The sequence below is a fragment of the Electrophorus electricus genome, chromosome 13 (genome assembly GCF_013358815.1).
Source record: "Electrophorus electricus isolate fEleEle1 chromosome 13, fEleEle1.pri, whole genome shotgun sequence".
Lineage (NCBI taxonomy): Eukaryota > Metazoa > Chordata > Actinopteri > Gymnotiformes > Gymnotidae > Electrophorus > Electrophorus electricus.
Window position 1 is genome coordinate 7,171,892 of NC_049547.1, and position 23,676 is coordinate 7,195,567.

At 36.1% G+C, this 23,676-nt stretch overlaps 1 protein-coding gene across 1 annotated transcript; it reads left to right on the forward strand.

The window, feature by feature from the left end:
- The first annotated feature begins 11,704 nt into the window (after positions 1-11,704).
- On the forward strand, positions 11,705-23,096 carry dio3a (iodothyronine deiodinase 3a). The gene is made up of 2 exons (XM_027025840.2): positions 11,705-11,790; positions 20,617-23,096. The coding sequence occupies exons 1-2, from the start codon at positions 11,744-11,746 to the stop codon at positions 21,293-21,295; spliced, it is 726 nt and encodes a 241-aa protein (XP_026881641.1). The 5' UTR covers positions 11,705-11,743; the 3' UTR covers positions 21,296-23,096.
- The last annotated feature ends 580 nt before the right edge of the window (positions 23,097-23,676 follow it).

Sequence of the window (23,676 nt, forward strand, 5' to 3'; positions counted from 1 at the left end):
ACAAAACATCTTTCTTTTGAATCCCACACATTCCATCTTCATATTGTACTGGCATTTATTTCTAGTTTGTGTGTGGGTTCTGTGTAATTATTCACCACTCCTTATAGGTTGTTGTTAGACATTCCTTATAGCAGTAGTCACACTTCAAGCAAATCTTTTGACACTGCCAAAAGATAATCATAGGCTTTCTATGGTCTGGGACATAAACAGAAACAGGAGATAAGACAGGAGCATGAACAGTGACCAAGGTGAGGTTCGAGTGGGAGCCTGAGCTAGAACCCAGTCAGGAACACAGACTGGGACAGGGAAGGAAAATGTGGGGATTATGAGTCTGCATTGGCTGCTGATGGGTTGGGGGATCCATAAGACTCCAAGTGGATCATGAAGGGTATATGAGCATGGAAGTCCACAAAAGTCCAGGATCTGTAGGGAAGTGGGTGCACTATGGGGACTGGCATTTCCTCACAAGCAGCCATGTTTGTTCCAGGCCTAGTGCCCAAGATTTATTTTTTTCTTTTGGCCTCTCTGGTAACAGAGCCTGGGGATGGCACCCTTGGTGAAGCAGGTCACAGTACAGTGGTGGCCGGGACCAGAGACAGTGAGCTAGAGTGGCTTGAGCAGTGAGGGACCAAACAAGGGATGTCAGAAGCACAGAAGCAGAGTAAACAAAGCTCAGATGGTGTTCAGTGGGGCAGGAATATCCAGTATGGTGGGCAGCAAGACAGAAGCAATCAGAGCCTTGATCAGCATATTAGGGACTGCCAGAATTGAAGACAGTGTGTCAGATGTGGTCAGAAAATCTGTCAGCCTGGCTGGCGAGGATGGGAGCTCTGGCTGCAGAGCAGAAGAAGCCAGGACATCTACCAGATGGGCCAAAGCAGGGCAAAACTATACCCCACACTGGGTCAAATCAGTCCATGAGCCAAACAAGAAACCCCATCCAGTTTATTTTGGGTCCCTATTTCCAGTCTGTCTCCATGAACTCCCATGCGTTGCCATGCACAGCACCCAGCTTGAGGGCTAGGCAGTGCTCCTGGACCACTAAGTGCTTCCTAATGAACCACAGGCACTGAAGTGCAAATACAGCACTTTCACCCGAGCTCTCTAGTCCATTGGGGCACCTCTGCTGGAAGATTCAGTGGGAGTCTGATCTTACAGTAGGAGTCTGATCTTAAAGTGTGTTAGGGTTTTCTGGCATAGTTGCAATAGGGTTGGTTTAACCTCTCCTGCCATAGGAAAATGACAGGGAACACTCCCCAACAACTAATCCACATGCCAGGCGAATGCTCACTTGCTGTGTGCTTAACTTTTGGTTGGGTATAGTGTAACAGTGAGAAGGATGAGTTAAGACATGTTAGATGTTTATTGACTATCATTTTAGTTGCTGGTTCTGTAACAGTGAGGAAGATGAGGCAAGGTGTGTGTTAGAACAAGCTTTATTTGAAGCTTTACCCAAATTTTAAGACAGCTTTGAATGTGCAGTTGATTCCGCATATATTGGGCAGGGTTGTCTGGATGGGTTTGGTGGAAACTTAGGATGAGGGCTAGGCTCTATCTTCACTCTTCAGAATCATAGCCTTCCCAATCCAAAGAGTATTGAAACCTGCCTCTACAATGTGTAGTATGTGGAGTGTAGTAATTGGCAGACTACCTAAGATAAGGATCCCCACATAGTGGAGCTTGAGTTTGACACTTCCATCCACCAGGTGCTGGTCTTGGGTTGAAATCCAGGATTATAAATCAATGTAAAACCAAACTGGATGTCTGTTTGCACCTTCTGATGGTGGATGACATCCTCCAGTCTCTGAGGGGTGTTTTCCCCAAATCTGGTCACTTCTTCTCATCCTCATATCCACAGCAGAGATATTGATTGGTGTGGGATCTTAATGTACAAAGGGAGGCTGAAAACCTAACACACACTGGAAGTCTGGTAGATGAATGTTTAACAGAGCTTTGGGCTCAGAGATGGGCTTTGGGTTCAGGACGCACAGACTCCGATGTGGATGAACATTTATTAACACAAAACGACAACGGCACTCACACGTATTAGAAAGGCAAAAGATGAACATGTTACGGTTGACAGTAAAGAATCACAAGGAACGCGCATATGTATAACACTGACGATAAGAACATTAACCTTACATTAACACGTTATATCAACAATGACCAACACTCTGCACACTTCGACATGGGTTTAAATACATATAAACAAACAAGGTGCAGGTGTGTGCAGGCGTGGCCACAAACAGATCCTCCTACTACATGTGGCTGACCAAACCACGTGACTCGCAGGAGGCGAGCATTCCGTGACACTGGCCTCATGTCAGTTATCAGTCTGACAGTCTGACAGTCAGGGCATTTGCTTGCTGTGTTGTGCAGTGGAAGTTTTCCTCAAAATATAATCTTTCAAGCTGAATGATAGAAATAACATGAGTATACATGGTATCATAATATGATTCCTTACATCACTCAATATATGCCTCATAGAAACTAATCACTTTATTGGAAGAACAAAAATATACCATACTGAAATAACTGGCGATGTGGCTAGGCAAACTAGGCTAGGCAAGAATCCAGTATTGACATTTCTCAAAGATTTTGCTGTGTAGAAATAAAAAAAAACCCTTTAACTCAAAGCATTATCAATAGCTATCAATATCAGCCTACAATTTTACATGCCAAAATGTGCAATAGAGGTGTCTGAAAGAGTGACAATAAAATCTATATTGCATTTTGGTAATGGCTAACATTTAGTCTACCCAGAATTCAGTAGTGCAGTTTAAATGATCAATTCTAAAATATAATGTTCCCTATACATTGAGTGTAACACATGGATAGATGCTGTGTACTGGCTAACCAATCATTTAACCAAAGGGCATGCCTGGAAACCTACCATTAATTATTCATCTCTCTGTTTATTAAATCCATCCCATCTCTAAAAATATGGAATTGTTGACATAGCTGCATGCTTCCATATCCTGTGAAGTGGTTGAATCTTGCGGATGTCCAGTGCTCAACTTCTTGCATGCAGCACAGTGTTGATTTTCCTTGTCTGCTATAGACACACAAAGAGAAATGTAAAAGCACTGGGACACTATTTCTGTGCCTGTTTAAACATCATGATATTTATGGAATGTCAGGGATTCTATTTTATTATCTGACACTATTGAAATGCTGTTCTGCTGAATCAACACTGTGGTGAAGGACAGACTGGAACTACCCTGTACTGATGAACATGCCTGGAGGGAATGTTATTGCCTACTGGAGTGTGAGAGATGTCAGCCTGTGGTAGCAGCATGAAAGCATGGGCAAGGATTTATTGTCATGCTGCAGATTCTGGGAACCACAGACTGGACTTATAGTTGTGTGCTAATTCCCAGTGAAGCCCACAAAGATTGCTGAAATGTATTATTGCTGTGAAACCCTGTTTTTAATTATTTTTTATCTATTTTTATCTATTTGTATATTTAATTTTATTTATTTAGATATTTATTTTGAAAATAAATAATATATTTACTTATTTATCCTTTCTCCTGGCTGTGTTGTTGTGCCTCATGATTTAAACCTGTAAAAAATATAGAGAAATTGGTGATAGTTTTTTCTTTCTGACACTAACAAGATTCTATGAAAACATAATAAATAATAATAATAAAATTACCCGCAAGGCTAAATATGTTTGTTAAAGGCTGGAACTTGTGAAATTGACCTACAGACCACACAACCTTGTGGAGTACTTCAGTGTACCAGTGTACCAGTGCACAATGCTAGTCAACTCAGCCATATGAGCAATAAGCCCAAACTGTTTGACATTACCAGAGACAGCAGGGAGAGAGAGAGGACCTCACTAAAAACATCTCATGTTGGGTCATCTGGTTTAGAAAAATGTGAACCACTAATTTATTCCGTCAATTGGCTCTTTCTTTTCAGCATCAATCTTGTATGAATGCCTGTGCTTTCATAATGTACTTTGTGTTCTACCACCTCAAATCCCAAAATGTGCAAGGTGTGATGTGCTATTATTACTTATTACTAAGGTATTTTTTGCTAAATTATTGTCAGTAGAACATAATTTCTAAAATATGTTTATAATAACTTAGTAGATACAACTGAAGACCACATTAATTATTCAGCTCTGTAGTAAGACATTACTGGTCCATTTATATATATTAGATTTCAGCATTGTAAATATATATAACAGATTTAAACATGAAAATGAAATCCCATTTAAAAAATTCTCACAGTGCCATCTGTCCTTAGTTGGTTCTCACTGAGTGGGCTGGCATACAGATACATGTACAGATGGATGTCTAACAGAATGTAGAATGGATAAGCATAGTACAAAACTGAAATAAATGTTTCTTCTTTCTATTTTTCTGTTCAGTTGTTATAAAATGTCCCATTTGAAATTATTTGGCTTCAAGTAGTTTGGACAGAATTTCCAAATGTTTGCTTTATTTTATTAATGTGTTTATCTCAGTAAATATTTAACATTGTACTTACAGTCAAGCTTGTAAGGTGATTTTTTATTTATTTGTTTGTTTGTTTAGTAATGAAGTAATGAAGCATTTAGTAATCAGAGTAATGAAGCAACTCAACTATTTTTGCATGCACTAAACATCATGATGTGAAAAGAATAGTAAGGGTTTTGTGTTTGTGCTTTTTAGTTTAGTTTTTTTTTTTTGTCTCATTTGATGGTGTGTGTTGAGAATGTTTGAGTCAGTGACAGTTTATTTGTATACATAAGATAAGTTATGACCGGTTCAAGACAAGAACTAAGTGCCACATCCATTTGTAACTTGTCTGATTAATAGTCAAACCTGATTCTGGAAAATGTTCCCCCAAAAGTTTTGCAAATGGAAAGTGCATCTCATTTTTTTAATTTGTTAATTATCATCTTAATAATGAAGCGGACTATTTTCAGATGTTTAACAATTTGTAAAGGTCAGTTATTGATATTTCAAAGTCTGACACCTTTTGCCTTATTTCTACTTTCTGACTTTCTCCATGTTGATAGTATAATAATGAAGCCCCACATTCATCCCCAGAGGGGTCAGGAACGACCTGTTTTGAGTTCTAAGAAATTCAGTTCTAAGATATGTGGGGATGGGGCTTTAAAATATAAACACTAATATAAAAATGAGCATTATATATATATTGTCTGTGTGTGTGTGTGTGTGTGTGTGTGTGTGTGTGTGTGTGTGTGTGTGTGTGTGTGTGTGTGTGTATATGTGTATATGTGTGTAGGCCAACAGGCTTAGACAAATGGTATGTAATATGGAAACATCATATGCCAGCCTGGGGAGGTGGGGCTTTCACATGAAGCCAGCCATTTCATTCAGGAAAGCTGGGGGTGTTCCAGAAAGCAGGCTTAATGAAGCCTTAAAATAGCACTGAACTCTAAGTTGATTTACTGGAATTCCCAGAGTTATCAGTTCCAGAATAACTCAATCACATTTTGGCAGTTGAGGTCAATCACTTTTGACTAGACTAAAGTTGGGTTAAAATGATGACTTTAAAAGTCATCATCAGATGAATGCTGATAATAGAACTCAGCATGGATACAAACATCAAAAACTGTGGAGTGTCTAATTCCATTCTATCGGAGCTTAACATCTGTATATGAAGATCTTGAACATACTTTACATCAACTTCTGCAAATGAACAACAGTGAGTCAATAGCCTTATGAGTTAAAGAAATTGTAAATTTGCCTAAGCAAGCTTAAAATGATCATGTTTTGCTCATATTCACTTAATTCCCCTTGTGATAATCTTATAACTGTACTCTTATCATTAAGTTTTGTTCTGGACACAGCAGAAAAAAATGATGAGTCTAAGTAGCCTTCAAGTTATAACGTATTAGGTAATGAAGAAGTGGAGACATCATGTATGTTTGAATCCTATGGCAATTACTGATTATTTGATCTTACATTAAAACATTATATTTACCTCTAGAAATTCATAGCTATAGAAGGACCAATACATCTCCAGTGCATTTATAGGTGTTATAGTTATTTTACTGAAATTGTAAAATGCTTAACTTGATAATCTCATAACCAAATATTGTTTTTTCCTCATCCTAGCTGTATGTAAAGGCGCTGTAAAAGGTCCGCCATATAAAGTCATGATCATTTGGGATTTATATATATTTTGCATATGCATAAGGAAATTAGAACATTAGTTTTCCTTTATATTTGCAGGGAATTAAGAAAAAATAAATAGAGAAAAATTTTTTATCTAAGAGCTCAAAATGTTTATTGACCTTTTGAAACATACATTCAGGGGGATGATGATGGTTTTCAGAAGAAAGTCAGCAGCGTGTCTATAGTATCACACATAGCACAATAAAAGACAAATGCGTTCTCAGGGGTGATCCTAAGTCCACTCAGGCACTGGAACCTTGCCTTGCAGATTCCTATTTTCATATCTCAGTGGTGGCTCTAAACCTGCTGTGGGCCAGATTGTAGCATGACTGTGGTCCAGGCTCCCAAGCAGAGTAAAGTGTTATAACAGAAGTCTGGGGTACCCTCTGTCACCAAGAGGGAGACCATCTAACTGGCCTATAATCACATAGCAAGAAATAATCTCATATTCATACAGTTCTGTGTTTCATTTCAAAATCTATGTATCCTGTACAAGTTTGCTGTTTCCTGTAATTTAAGGTTTTAAAGCCCATTTTAAAGCCCAGAGTCCATTTGCCTTCAAAATTGGTGACAAGCTGCATGCCATAGCATGTTATCTTGACAGTTAAGCAGACTGAGTACATTGTGAAATGAAGCCTTGAATATTTTGTCATTACCTGCGCATTAATATACAGACATTAGTTCACAAAATCTTTGATTTACAGAAGGAGCATTCATAAGAATGTGGGTGTACACAGCCTATAAGGAATAAAATTCATGGTAAGGATTATGGTGGTAAACTGCCCAATGTCTAAAGCAACTTGGGAGCACAACCAAAGTGCACAGACGCACTTGGCGAGGCCTGCTTTATAAATGGACAAACATACAGCTGTACCAACAATAGGCTCTGTTATGTTCATTTCCCTCTATTAAAAAGAAAGCCTCCAGTGATGAAGACGTAGGCTAGTGTATAATATTTGTATTTGAACTCAGACTGTATTTGAATATAGCCTAAGTTCTAAAATGCAATATTGACAAAGCTGTCAGAAAACTGACCACTAAAAGTGATTTGAGAAATTAGTGGGGTTTAATCACTTTTCATAATTTGTATTATGTAATTTAATCAATAAGATCACTCCTTGTAGTTTAATCAGTAAGATAACCCATAATGTCAGTTATATGCCCTAGGAAAATGACTCCATCTTTGCACTGAAGATTCATTCTGTGTCATATAGTTTGCTCCTACAGAGCAGATTATCATCACAGCATATGTTGCCATGGTAACTAACCTATACCTATTGAGTTTGGTTTTTGGAATGGAAAACCTGAGGTTTCCTCAGACTCTGATTTAGAAGTTCTGGGTTTGTTGCTAAACCCACTGTCTGAAACACCACCTGGACATGTTTGGAAGACATCACTGGCTGCTCACTTCTTATATTCTTATATGACTTACATTTTCTTCAAGTAGGAAACATCTGTGTACTAATAAACAGAGAAGTACCAAGGCTTCACACCCAATGAATACATATTCACTTCTGCCAGTCATTGATGGCTTTAGCTGATTCAGTTGATAAAGGCAATAGAACATGGTGCTGCACTAGAAAACCAGTATTTTATCTATTTGGAAGCTGACAGTTTTGCAGATAACCAAAAGTTAGCTACATATCAAAGAGTATATAGGAGCCATGGATATTTTTGAGTGGGTCCTTGTTTTGAAAAATATACACATTATATAATTCTATAATGTAATTTTACATTTCATAATAGTAAATATAAAGGTAAATAATAAACAGTGGTTGCATATGTCCTCATCAGAGGTGGACTGGGGTTTAAAATAGTACGACTATTTAATATGGTCTTCTTTTGCCTTTAGAACAGAATAAATACACTTGAGCATCCATTCTACAAAATGTTAAACAAATTATTCATGAATATTGTACCAAGGGGAATTAAGTGCATTGTGCATTTGCTGCAAATTGGATGGATGCAAAATTTTGCTGCACAGAGTCCTAACCACCTCTTCAAAAAGATGATTGATAGCTGAGATCTGGTGCAGGCCACTAAAAAACCCTCTGATTCATGTTCCTGGAACCATTTGGCAATGACACATGCTTTATCATGCTAGAAGTGTCCATCCAAGTGTGAACAAACTGTAGACATTCTTAGGGGCTGTAATATATGCCAGAAAATGTCCCACGCCATCATTCTGCCAGCACCAGCCTGTACTGTTAACACAATACAAGAGTACTCCATATCATTGGTATTTCCCATTCCAACATTCAACTGAATACTGACACATGACATTGTGTGAAGTACCTAATAAACTGGCAGTTCATGTTTTTTATTTGTTTGAAACATTATACATCTTCATTAATATATGATGATTATCTTAAGTAATATATTAAACAAATAATACAAATAAATAATCTGTATAAATAATACAGATAATACAAATTAACTGCAAGAAAAGGTTTTACATTTACATTTACATTTATGGCATTTAGCAGATGCTCTTATCCAGAGCGACTTACAAAAGTGCTTTGTCATTTACTCATTTACCTAGTACAATACAGTAGGTTAGAATTAAACATACCAATGAACTAGAATACTGTAGAATACAAGGAGGAATGCTGATACCTAGAAGTACAAAATACATAAGGTCTATTTTAAACAATGATTGTTGTTGTTGTTGTTGTTGTTGTTGTTTTGTTGTTGTTGTTGTTGTTGTTGTTAAGGTTAGTTGTGTCAAAGGTTCGTTTTTAAGGTTAGTTGTGTCAAAGGCAGGAGCAGTACTGTAGTAGAGTACTGATCAAGTGAAGAGGAAAAGGATGCGTCAGTGTCAGCTTTTTAAAAAGACCCAGTAGTCTGGGACTGGTGTAAAATCAGGATATGGTGACAATACTGCTTACTTTGGATATTTTGAGTATCAAGCAGATAAACAATATAGACTTTTTCCATAGCCTTTTTATCTTTCCAAAGATAACATCACTCAGAGTTTACTCCAGGTCATGCATTTTAAAACAGGTATACTGTATGTTGCTAGTTATACTTTGCAATAAATAAGATTCTGAAACCCTGGAATTAACAAATTATAAGAGCATTTTATAGGGATCAATTTATGAAATTATAGCAAGTGGGACATATCAAGCATTTGATATTATATATAAATATAATAATTATATATAATGTATTTTTATAATAATGTAAATGTAATTTGAAGTAACTCTTAACTGTACATTTCTTTGAGGTAACTATAAACTTTGCTGGATGCAGACACATCAAGTAATATGTCTGATCAGCTGCTATCACTGCTGTCATTAAATTTGATTATGCCAGATGGTGATAGAAAATGTACTGAAACAAGAACATTCTCATACACATGATTTCAAAAGGGGCTTTGAACATTCTGAAAAGTTGAACACTGATAATAGGTATTGAATTTTGTTTTTATGTTTGCATAGTGTCATTCCCATTACTTGTAAAACAACTCATTTATAAATAAAAAGGAGGTATGGGTCTTGTTTATTTTATGCCATTATATATCATTATCTAAGCATTGTCTATAGCAATATCACATGTCTGTACCATGTCATCAGTCTTTATTTGTTGTGAGAAATAACAAAGGGTTATAATCAACATGACCTACATGCCAAAACAGTAGGATGAAGACAAACCATACACAGAAAGATCTACAGAATAAGTATTATTCGATGAACACTGTTATTGGTATATCATATTGCTTTGCTAAAAATGTTAAAGAACAGTGCAGCAAGACCAGAAGACATTACTGGACTCTGGGTGTTTTCCCTGATGAATTCATGTCAATTCACTGAAACTGGTGATTAAAGTTGCCAGCCAAGCATATTCGACTGGTTGGTCTTGAAAAACGAGTTCTTTTCAACAGTATTTTTAGGTCATTGTCCTAATGTAAGGTGAAGTATTCTCTATTGAATTTTAAGGATTTAGTTGGATTTAAGCAGTTAAAGCAGTAGTTCACAAAAAAATCTCCTTAAACCAAATGTAGTTTGATATCCACTTCTTGCTTCTTAAGTTTTGCTTCTGAAGTCAGCATGGCTTAGAAGTAAAGTAAGCTTATGCCAGCAAATGAGCATGATCTGAACTGCAAGATGAAATTATCATACACTTGCCTCAGTAGTTAAGCAATCTCAAAGGGACTTGCTTATTTGTTTGCTGTCACTGTATGACATGTTGCCCTAGGCATCAACATTGATCCCTGTATTTCAACAGAATTCTAGTTCAATGGTATTTTGGACTGTACCTACTGTACTGGCTAGGATGCATTTTTTGAGTAAACGACAAAGCACTTTTGTAAGTCGCTCTGGATAAGAGCATCTGCCAAATTCCATAAATGTAAATGTAATTGTTGCAATTTATAAAAAATGTCATATATATAAAAACAGTAGTAGCAGCAAGAATGAAGCAAGAATTTGACCTGTACTTTTGTGCATTTTATCATTTGAAATTTATTTGATGACTTAAGTTGTGGTTAGGTATTCATCAAGGCAGGCCAGTGGGAGGCTTCCTGAACATCAGAGTGAAAACTGATTTCACTTTTGGATAAGTGGACATGTTTACTATTTTGGACATTGCCTGAAATTAGCCTGACTTCCTTTTTGCTGTTCTGTAGGATGCTACATAAATTCTCATATAAAAGCATTTGCAAAAAAGGTAATTTTTCAATTCTTTTTCAGAGATTTATAGCCTGTAATTAGGAGGCATGTCAAAGCCTGTCCATTCCTGGTAACACAACAAGTCCATTCCTGGCATGTTTAATGTTACAATTTATGTTACCAGGCTAAACTGATAGCAAACAAAAGTGTAAAATTGCAAAATGCCACAGGAAAATGGCAGCAAAGAGCTAGACCAGCAGTAACTGATCAGCAGTAACATCTACTGATGTATAGCCTCAACTGCTATCTAGTAAGATCAGCATTTTTGCCCTGTGATATTGTATGGTACCTTTTGGCTACTTTAGATTTATGTTACAATCTTTTGCACATTTTATCATTCCAGATTAACTCTGTGCTATATTTTATATGAACCCCACACTGTCATAAAAATGCAGTAATGATATTTGCAATTGTGTTGAATGTGAATTGTGTCTAAAATAGGAAAATATATATATATTTTGCAACACAGAATTGTCTGACTGTAGTATTATCAGATGAGTAAGAGGAATGGGAGGATAGATAATGCATTCGTCCTTTGTGTGACATGGTGGTTGCTCAGAAACAGGAAGCCTGCTTTGTAGTTCATCTGAGTTGAACAAGAGATATGCGCAGCTTTGATTCAAAGATGAACTGGGGGATGGGGAGAATTAAAGTATTTTTTTATTTAACACTGTGTACGAGTGAACTATCTTGGGGAGGAATCTTCAGGGGAGGGGGGCAGCATTGGTGGTTATTATAAAATACGTGACAGTCTTTATGGTGCTCCATCAGTGGTGCCTTCTGGATGTCTGCCATCACAATAAGTATGCGGGAGGCACTGCACCCCCACCCCTCCACCCACTCACCCGGTTCTGCATTGTCCTCAGATGAACCATGCACTGCTGCCAAGAATGAAGCACAGTTTATAGAAGGTAACTGGGTTAGAAGCCAGCAATGAATTTCAGCAACCAAAAAGAGAGGAGGAAAAAAAACAATCAAAGGTAAGCAATTTTTCCTCAGTAAACTTTTGTTCTGTTTCTGTGGGAAAGTGGAGTAAAAAGGAAAGGTGCAAAGCAGGTGAAAGTAGTGGAGAAGGAGGAAAGCATATTAGGCAAGAGGAAATCATGGGATTACTCACAGTTGTACAGACAGGGTCCTCACATGCACTCTAGAAATGAGTATGTTGGAGCTGACAGTGTGCAAGACATTGACATTTTGGTACAACAGACTTTTGTGAACTACCATGTTCAAGTAAGGATGTCATAGATTTAATATTAGAAACTAGAACTTGGAAATGGCAAAATATCTCCACATTTTTATCAGTTCCTTCTTCTGAATAAATATCACTAGTCTATTTTCATTTTTCAGTGCAGAATACAAGTACATAACTTGCAATTTGTAAAATAGTCATTGGGAGCAAACTCACAGCAGCAGTTATAAAATTTTAATGCATAGGTACTGTTTTTGGAATGGACAAATGGACAAATCCAGAAGACGCTCCACTGTGTAACACCTTTCATGTAAAACTTATTCAAAACAGGAGATTTTGTTTATGTTCTTAATTGTGTGACTTCTGAAATATGACATCTCAATATGAAGTCTCATTACATGGGTAATAAAGATTTTCACTGTATACGCAGTGTAGCTGATACATATCTATCTATTCTCATAAATGCCATTTATATGGCAATAATTGCAATGAAAATACATTTAGTATACATAATGAGTACTTTCCTGCATGTTAAAAATCTGAAAGATAAAAGAAATAATTAATATTGATGATAGCTTGAGAGGCAAGATAGTGTTGAACCTGTTACCTTGAGCCTGCTTCCATGGAAACACAGTAGCAGATCTACTAATTCTGTGGTGAATAAAAAATTATGCTTTCATTCTTGTAATAGAAAAGTGCTATGTGGCTTGACTTTTGACTTACTGCAGTTTTGTGCAAATTACATTATATCAAATTGCAAAAAGTTGCAATACATAGCATGATTAGAAACCTTTGCATATGCACAAATAAGCATAGCTTACAAGGAATTCATTCTTGATTTTTTTTTTTTTTTATTTGAGCTCACAATTTATTAAAAATCAGCTCGTTTAAATTTTATAGAAATTCTACAAGCTTTTCAGTAATTTTTGGCAAGTATGGAAACTTTGTATGCATAGTCACATAACATAATTTGTCCATAATGTTTTGATTACTCACAGTTTTCATTCTAGGGGCTGCATGTGTGATAATATGGTCATTTCATTTTTTAAGAGAATTTCAGCAATGTATTTGGACTTGTACTTTTGAATTTGATTTGCCTTCTGTACTGAAAACAGATAACTGGTGAGTACTCAGATTGAAACAGTTCTACTGTATATTATTTGCAGGATCATCAGTAAAGACTTAGGGAGAGGGGTTTACACCTAAACAATCAGAGCAAGGAGGTGACTTTAGGTAATAAGGGCAATTTATTAGTAGAAGATATATAAAAATCCTTTTTATTCAGCCCAGTAATATTTCTTTAAGAAAAAACACAATAATTTACAGGATGCAAACCTGGTACAAAATGACATAACAGCCTTGTAAAAGCTCACTGACGTGCACATGTGACAGCAGCCCACCTTCAAAGATAACACTCGCTTCAACACTCCCTCTGATTGTCAGACGAACCAAAATATTTTTTTTCAAAACAGTTGACTGGTGATATTTCATATAGCTTCAAAGCTTAGTTGTCCCATATTACCTGAATGCACCACTAACCAGAACTATTGTTACGGTAAAATTGCTCAAATAAAATGAATCTTCAATGAGAAATTCTAGTATGTTTCTCATAAACTATTAGTTATTGACCATTGAATGTCCATGACTTATTTGATTGGTTAATTAATTTGATATGCAAAACCTTCCCATTTTGCTGAATAATCCCTGAATTGTTAAATAAATTAAGAATGGGATGTTTTATTAAGGTGCTTAATCATCTTGGCTATGTCTAAGTGGCAGTGAAGAGCATTGTCTGACATTAATTCATGCTTAGCACTTCATTTCCTAGCCTAATAAATAAAGCAGATTTTTCCACATATAAAACAAAAATACTCCAATATTTTGTTACTTTGTGTATGATCTCTTTCTAAATAGCTGGATAACAAATCTGTTAAATTTGGCTTCATGTGAGGTAGGCTGCTAGGTAGCTAACTACAGCCTTCCAGTTGACAAAACCATAGCTCCATGAATCCGTATAACTGTTGCCAGTTTGCCCACATAACATGTATTATCTGAAACTCAGTTCCAAGACCAGACATACCAATGTGATAGTGCCATATGCCTAGCCCTGAATGAAATCACATGACCTTCATCCAGAACTCCTTGGAACACTGGAGGACAACACTAGAAGCCAACCTGAAGACAATTGCCCAAGTGACCATAAAGTGTGGTCTCCACTGCTGTTCTTCATAGTCCTGAATTACCTTAACTTATCAATAAAGGTGGAAATGGATGCAGATTCAGGACCGCAAACAGCCACCTCCTGTACATTGATGACATCAAGCTGTATGACTGAAATGAATATTAATTCACTGATCCACCTGACTAGGCTCTACAGTAATGACACTGGAATGTTATAAAGGTAGGAGAAGCGTGATAGTGCTAAATATTCAGGTTGTAGTACTGTGATAATAATGTGTGTGTGTGTGTGTGTGTGTGTGTGTGTGTTTGTGTATGTATATATGTTTAACTGACCTAAAGAAGTGCTGCATCTAGTAAATATGCCCCAATTTTAGCAATATTAATCTATATAAAACTGTTGGACAGTTTCAGACCTTCATTCAGTGGAATAACTTTATGTAAATTCACAAACTACACATAAATTCAAACAGTACTTTTGAGGTATACCTGAAAAACAATCAGGTTTTATAATTTCTGCCCCACATTTTAAAAGGTGTAAAGATTTACAAGACATTTCTACTTATTGGATAAACTCTCTGGAGAAAGCTGTTTATTCTACAACTCATATGACATAATTTAGCTACATTACATAAATCCTGTCCTTTCTTGAAAATGTTTTGTTCTTGTACAAAAAACAACTAGTTGTTCTTGAAACCTGAAACCTTGGCTGGTGTGTGCTCTGCATGCTAATAGCAGAATCATAAGTGGGACAGGAACAAAGACAACCTTTGTAATTACCAATGAATCTGATGATTGACTGATAAGGTGATGTCTTAGCAACAGCAATACATATCTGTTTGCACGATATAAGCCCTGTTCTGTGTAGTGAAATTCAAACATTTCAGAGGTACATTAATATGATACTAGTAGTGACAAAGCATGGTATTAGAAATATAATAGTTTGGGAAGTCTGCCATCATTGAAGGATTGAGTAGCTGTGCTAAAGGTTTGAGTAGCTGTTCTAAAGAACTGCTTGACTCAGTGGCATAACTACCGCTGGGGGGTGGGGGGTGCAGTTGCACTGGGGCTTGTGATGCGCAGGGGGCCCGGAGTGACTGGGGACCCTACAAATCCAGTCAGGCCCTTTTCATCAGGGCTTACACTAAGCATCTAGAATTCATGGACTGGTCCATTATCCCTCACCAGCCAGCCTAAAAAACACTGCTTAATTTAATTAATTTATACCTCTCTTATTAATATTATGTCTTATCCATGGTAGACAAACATATCATTCAAACATATGTTCATTATAACTCTAAAATCCTAAAACATGAAAGTAATTCTATTAAAATATATCAAGAAATTTATTGTAGCAAAATAAGCATGTAATGTAGTATATACTTTTTCTCAGAAAAATTCTTATTTGGCCAGTAGCATGTTAGATAAATATTACATATATGTATTGCAGTCCAATTACATAGTCCAGCATAAATGTTTAGGTTAATGTCAGTGAAGGTTTTGAATTTTTATGTATTCTGTGGAGTACTGGTGGTAGTTGTTGCTAAGTAAATTAAAGCACAAAAGCTCAAATGCGAAAAGAAAAACGTGAATGGTTGGCTGAATTAAACAAGACTTCCTAAACTGGATTCTTAGAGTCTTAATAATGTGGCTGTTGTGGTTGACTATTGAAAATGCCAGACAAGAACTTAGACTTGGAATATATTATGACCTATGATCTATATGAAGTTCAGGCATATGTTCACACACACACACACACACACACACACACACACACATATATAGATATATAAACACTTTAATAGATTATAATTTTATAGTATAGACAAATTTTCTCATTTCAGCAGCAAACTTTGCATTAACATTTAATTGATTGAGAGTTAATAGTGACTCAGATAGCCTATCCATCTTCAATTAACTATTAACTTAATTAAGGTGACATAATTAAATAGTGGTAGCAGTACATAGGGGTAGTGGTAGCTTTGTGTTTAAGGTAGTTGACTTGTAATTGGCAGGGTACTGGTTCAAGTCCCGCCACTGTTGGGCCCTTAAGCAAGGGCCTTAACCCTTAATTGCTCCAGTTGTTCTCACTCATAATTGTAAGTCGCTTTGGATAAAAGCATCAGCTAAATGCTGTTAATGTAAATAAAGTCAGTCCAGCTATAGTCCAATCCATTAATAGAAAAGTGTTAACAGTTTATGGAAGAACTGAACGATAGTAAATATATTAGGTGTTAACAAACTATAGGTAAGTATACATGTCCAAAAGAGATAAAAACAAGGAAATAATGAAGTTGTTAGGGGTGTGTGTTGGTGGTGATTGGCTTCACAAGTTACATTGTGTTATTTGTTCAATTATTACAGCAAGAAATGTTGCAGTTGGAAGGCTCTTTGTTAGAAAATGTACATTTCCATTGACAGCATTTACCAGATGCTCTTATCCAGAACGACTTACAAAAAGTACTAGAGTTTGTTAGTGAACAAGAAGCAGTCAACATCAGTGCAGGGTCAGGGTCAGTGGTCATTTAAATATTCCACAAATAGATGGGTTTTCAGTCTGCATTTGAAAAATGGTAGGGGAATCATCTTTTCAAAGTTTTTGTCCTTGATAGTGTAACTGTCTCTGAATTTTTTAATTAATCATCTCGAATCATCAACTCATAAACAATAAGGCTGGTTTGACATTTCTGTGAAATAAAAGGCTTTAGATGGCTTTTAGAATAGGATTTGGTGGAATGACCTCTTCATGGTATATTGCCATTGATACTGATTTCTTTCTATTTCACAATTTCTAGATAATCCATTATACTAAAGAATGATGGACTTAAATTTTTCCCTTTAAGTTCTGTTGGAAGTTCTGTTCCTTTTAAGGTCCTTCTGTGGGCCTATACTGACCTATACTGACCTTGACTTGTCAACTGTTTTATTAGCACTTGTACACTTAGGCCAATTTAGTCTATGTTCCTCATCTTTATATAAAACAGGCTCATTGTATTAACTGGTGTGGATAATGTCTTTATAAAAAAAAAGTACTGCATAGAAATAATCTAATACAAGGACTGTTTTAATGCTGAAGTGAAAGAACTTTGTAGTTACAGATGTAAATTTCTATTAGCTAGTCAGCTAATGGTAGTTAGTTAGGTAACTACTAAAAAGAAACTAAGTATCATTATTTTGCTGATTGGTGATATTTCAGTAATGGTAATGTTTAATAAAACTGTTAAAAACTTGTGTGAATGTGGTTTTCTGCTTTGTGATGTACTGCATTAAAAAAAATGCTGCAGTTCTAAGAGCATATGTAAAAGGCTTGATCTTATGTTATGTGATTTGTCATATAAATATCAACAATTCCAAATTCCTAACCCTCATTATTGAAAACTACATTGGAAATGTTACATTGATATTGCCTGTTGTGTAATGAAGTGTAAGATTTTAAGATAAAGGTAAGCGAGTAACCAATTATGCATACACTGATGATTTACTCTCTTTCTCTCTCGCTCTCTATCTATCTATCTATCTATCTATCTATCTATCTATCTATCTATCTATCTATCTATCTATCTATCTATCTATCTATCTATCTATCTATCTATCTATCTATCTATCTTTTAACAAACCTACCAAGGTGTCCATTCTTCCTTTTTGAGTCCCTGTTAAGGATGCAGTTTCTGCACTAGCCTGGGGGAAAATTAGAAAATTGAAATATTACTATTAAATATTTTCTTCATAAAGAAATAATCCATTCCAAGCTTTGTGCCTTTCATCTTATTTTCATTGCTTACAAACATTAAATTATTTTATCTTTTGTTTGTTACGTTTTGGACACAAAATGAACATATTTAACATGGTAGTATGGCAATAATGACATGTACATAGTGAAGTAAAAACAAATACTTTAAGTAGTTTTGTGAGTCTTACTAGCATGGTTTACAATTGTAGTGTGCTATCTAAATAATCTGCAAGACATAGCCTCTCTTCCTTTCTACAAGGCAATGCCTTGGGGTAATAAGATCATAGAAAATGTTTTAAATGTTTTATTGCCTCACATGTATTTGTGGTTTAAGAATTGTACATTGCAGATGAATTGTATTGCAGACACTTCTAGAGTTGGACTAACTGTGTAGTACACACTTTATCATTGCTAAAGAATAGCTACTGGCTGCATAAGCTTGCACTACATGTACACCCCCCACCCCCCCACACACACACAAATGCACACTCTTGGTCAAGCTACATTTGCATTGCATATCTTAGTTTGCATATGACCTGACTGATGATTAACTTTGCAGAGTTCCTTAGTTATTTATGCTAGTTTATGTTAGTTTTGTGCAGTTCAGTAAGTCTGTTTGCAAGGCATAGGACACCACACAAATGTAAAAATCAGATATCACTGTAATTGTGTAAGGTACACTGTTTGTATATTCAACATGTATAATTCACCTACATTTTAATACTCACAAGTATGGTTACATTACATAGTCGCATAAATACATCCACGTCTGGTGGTGTTTTGTTTTGATTTGCTTTGTTTGCTAGCATATGTCAGTTCTGCAGGTTTTGAAATTCCTGCAAATGTATGACGTTTGAAGGGATTATAATTTACGTTTAAAAAAACCCACTTCTACTGTGGCTAGAATTGCGCGGGTACATGTATCCTATTCTTAACGTATTTAAAACATTTACACTTGTTTCCTAAATCTATGCATGAAGTATATTTTGTGCATTATGTGCAAAGCACTGGACATGCTATGTTGCATTTTTAAATAGTTTACAGAGATGTCGGTCTATTTTGTAAGGTTGCTTAAAAAGCTACATTTACAGTTTTAATAAAAAACTAATTATAAAAGAAAAATTTAATCTTTTTAACCTACGAAACTATCTCCTATTAAAAACTATTAAAAAGTTCAAATGTATATGCAGTAGCTAAAATGGTTATTTAAAACGATTCTTCTATCATTAGTAATATGTTAAATAGCCTATTATTGATAGAAGAAAAGGCGTTTTAGATAACCGTTGACGCATACTCTTGTGCTATAACGTACGTTTTTTATGTAGATTATAGTAATTGCAATGTCACCATTCTTTAAGTGATCGGTTTTTGACCTATTATTCGATTCACGCTCGTGTGTGTGTAGTGTAATCCTAAAGAACTGTGGTGAATGTCCACATTTCAAGTGACACCTCTGTACACACCTTAAATTGTTGAGTGTGAGCAGAGTTCCTTGCACTAGTTAAGCTTTGTATATTAAGGATTTCAAGTGAAGCATGGCATTTTTGACTATTGTGTTTGTTTACTTTTGAACTGTTGTGACGACAGATCGTTATGTCTCATCTGAGTTGTTGGAGTATCTTTCCGAATTGATGTATGGAATTAAACAAACTGAATATGTTCATTAGTGGTTTATTTGCTAGAATCAAGAGCGCCGACTAGTGGCCTACAGTTAGCCAAAGGCTGTTCTTAAATTGCTACATCATAATGAAAAAGAAATTAATATCTTAATTTAACAAAGCGAACATCATCGATCACTATTTGAACTATTTTCTACAGGTATCTACAGAAAAATAATTTGATATTGTTAATTTACACTATTGTTTACTTTCCTAGCTATTTCTGTGAAGTATGGAGCTATGTGGAGTCAGGCACGTCATCCTAATCATTAAATTGCCGCTGAATGTCACCAAAACAATTCTGGTCGTTTGTAAAATCGAAGCAGTATTGTTGATGCCAGATGTGCACAAGCCTGTCGGGCTAACCTTTGGTAAATATGGGTCAGCAAACAAGTTTGACTGGAAAGATGGACAAACATTTGACTAATAATGTCTGTTTGTATGACATTAAGACATGCTATTTTCGTCACAAAGAAGGTTATGTGCTTTTGTTTACTAATGCCATTATTAACTACAAACAAAGACCCCGCCACACCACCCCATCCCCCATGAGTACAGTGTTTTAATGAAGGTGCCTCATTAGATATGGAAGTAAATAGTCTTTCCAGATGTGACTGGTCCTTCATAGTTTTAAGAATGAGTACAGTGTAATGTCCAGTGTGAAATACTGCAATGCGTTTTACATGTACCTTCGTCAACACACCCGGTTTAAACTTTGCGTTCGCTTGCATCAATCCACCAGAAGTTAGCAGTAGTTTATCCCCACAATGAGAGGAGTCGCTGTGGATTCGGAGGCGGAGAGAGGTTCATTCAAATCCTTACCCGGTCCTATAAAAAGGCAAGTTCAGTACACTAGATCCAAACAGCTGAGGATCTGGACCGGCTCAGGACGCATAGTGGATTGATCGGATTAGGCGAGTGCACTTGGCAGCATATTAGGCAACATGAATACATTCAAGGCGCTGAAAAACGCATTTGTATGTCTTATCTTGTTGCCACGCTTCCTCGTCGCGGCGCTTATGCTGTGGTTTCTTGATTTTTTGTGTGTAAGGAAAAGGGTGTTACTTCAAACAAGGGACCAAGAAGACAGCATCGACGACCCTCCGCTCTGTGTCTCCGACTCCAACCGGATGTTCAGCTGGGAGTCGCTCAAAGCTGTCTGGCATGGTCATAAACTAGACTTTTTGAAATCGGCGCACCTTGGCTATGAAGCACCCAACAGTGAAGTTGTGCAGCTTGAAGACTCCAAAAGGAGCAGGATTCTTGAGTATGCGAAAGGCAAGAGGCCACTGATTTTAAATTTTGGCAGTTGTACCTGACCGCCGTTTATGACACGCCTGAAGGCGTTTCAGCAGGTTATAAAGCAGTACGCTGATATAGCAGACTCCTTACTTGTATATATTGAAGAAGCGCATCCGTCTGATGGATGGGTGAGTTCTGATGCCCCTTACCAAATTCCCAAACATCGCTGTCTTGAGGACCGATTAAAAGCTGCGAAGCTAATGAACCAAGAGGTACCAGGGTGTTTGATCGTCGCCGACAGCATGGATAACTCATCGAATGCCGCATATGGAGCTTATTTCGACAGACTTTACATCCTACAGGAAGGAAAGATTGTTTACCAAGGTGGCAGAGGACCAGAGAGATATCGAATCTCTGAGTTGAAGAATTGGCTTGATCAGTACAGAAACCATATAAATGATTCTATAAACGTTGTTATTCACGTGTAACTGAAAGTTTGTAGAGAGAAAAGGCTGCTATCTCGGAGGAAAACCAGGTCAGCTCTTTTTCAAGAGGACAGTTTCATAAAAGAGTTTTGAAAATGATTTTCCTTTAACTCCTGGGCATATTTTTCGTAGGTTGTTCTACTTAATGTGACGTTTTCCCCAAATGTGGCGAATAGTTTATGTGTACAAAAGTGTCTGTAGGCTAGTTGTCATCTCCGAGTATAGTGCTTATCGAAGCGCACGAGTCAAGGCGCGCGAGTGAGTTACCTTCACTCTGTTGTCCTTTCGTATTGTTGTGAAGGCCGGTTTTTAAAAGGTTTCTAACCAGAAAACCGACACTGATATTTTTAAATACGTGAGGAAATGGAAGTGATTAATGTATGTTCCCACCCACAAATCACATTGTAAATAATTCCTTTTTATCAAACACATTTCTAATAAAACGTCTAATATAAGTATCTTGTGGAAGATATTTCATTATCATTCAGGTTAGATTTGTTTCCTATTACTTTGTTGCGATAATGATTAGATTATGCGTCAGGTAACCAATTTACGATTGTCCTAATCGTTGATGTTTCTCTTATTTTACGCACCTTACTCCCATCACGCACGCTCATGAGCGCGCGCACAAAAAAGTACAACTTATTTTATGGGATTTCTGTAGTCTGATGAAAGTAGCCTTTTCACATAGTAAAAGCGATCAAAACCCTTCACGTCCCCCAGAGGTTTAGCCAGGTGTCATAGACGTGTACCGAAAAAAAGAAATAAAGCTCTGTTAATCCGAATGCTCCATATTATTGGGTCCACGGTACTAATATTACAGGTCACGTGGCTTGCTAAACCCTGATTCCATGTCTACTGAACAAAACTGATGTATTCCTGCGTTTGTAGCAAACTTTTATTTCATTCATAACATTGTTGAATAAATTAAAAAAAAAATTTTTTGATAGTCAAGTTCTCATGAAATCACTTATTGAATGTTTAATGGCCAATGAACTTTATTTTTATCAGCCCTTCAGTTCATGGGTTAGAGTTGCTCTTTTTTCATCAGTGAGCAAATCTACCACTGTCACTGTTTTAAGATTAGCTCTTATAATGAATTGTCCTTTTCAAATTTAGGTTTTCATTTTTCTTCATATACAGTGTCCATTTTCTTGGCCTTACCTATGCTGCTGGAGACATTATAAGATACACAGAACATGTATCACTGAAAAATTGTCTCAAATGATATTGTTCAATCATTACTAGTGTTTTTGGTACTTGAGTAGACAAATAGCTTACGCTTGCTTTATGCTCTTTTGGAGATATGATCAGGATCAAATAAGGCAGTACTCAAATGAGAAACCATCAGTGATCAGTTCAAAATAATTTAACCATACAATAAATGATGTTAAAGATAAAAAGACTGAGCTGTGGGAGATGGATCTTGTATTACTTTGATTCAGGAGACACCTCCACCCCCCACATCCCAACCACCACACAAGTATTTAACTCATATTTCAGTGGATATAAAGCCCAGTTTGTGAACACTACATTACATGCTTTTAGATGTTATAATGCTAAGGTTGGCTGTAAGGTAGTCTGAAAGCAAAAAAGAGGCTGTACTTTTAAATTTGCAAATCAGAAATAATGTGTACAGTGTCAGAACAAGATACTCACACTTGAGAAATGTCAAATGTAATCTGCATTTTATCCTGCTGTTTAATGCTGAATAAACATTATTTGTTTGTAAATCAGCTACATTTTATAAAATCTTCCAAAATAATTAGTGTTAAACGCTAATATGGATAATATGGATTTAAAAGTGAAATAAAACTATTAATACTACCAATGACGTTGTGTTCATTTTGATTCACGTTTGTCATAGACAGCACATATGTTTACAATATCATGAAACAGTGGGCTTGTTTGTCTCAAATCACAAAATGGTAAACACTGACCATGATCAAGTTATACTTATAATCTTGTAATATACTTATAATATATTCTTATTATTATTGCCTATAATACTTATCTTTGTATTAGAGTTCAGTTGTAATAAAAGTGAAAAATAGTCATTTACTTTAAAATGGAGAATGTGTTAAGAGACAATTGATTTTCTTTATAGTATACAGAAATGCTTTAGACAAATGACTTAAGCAAAGTGTTGAATTTTTATGTAGGGAGAATAAAATTGATCATTCTGACAAAAAATTTTTTTTTTTATTATAGATCTTTTATTCAGCTCCAGAAAGAATGTTAGATGATTTATCATGGATGTAACAGTAGTCAGACTGGTTCATTGTGCTGCCACCACTACATCAGTCCTTCGGCTGGCATCAGTAAGTTATTACAAGGTCATTTTGCTTGTGCAATTTGGCATGCATGCAGATGTCAGTGCTGTC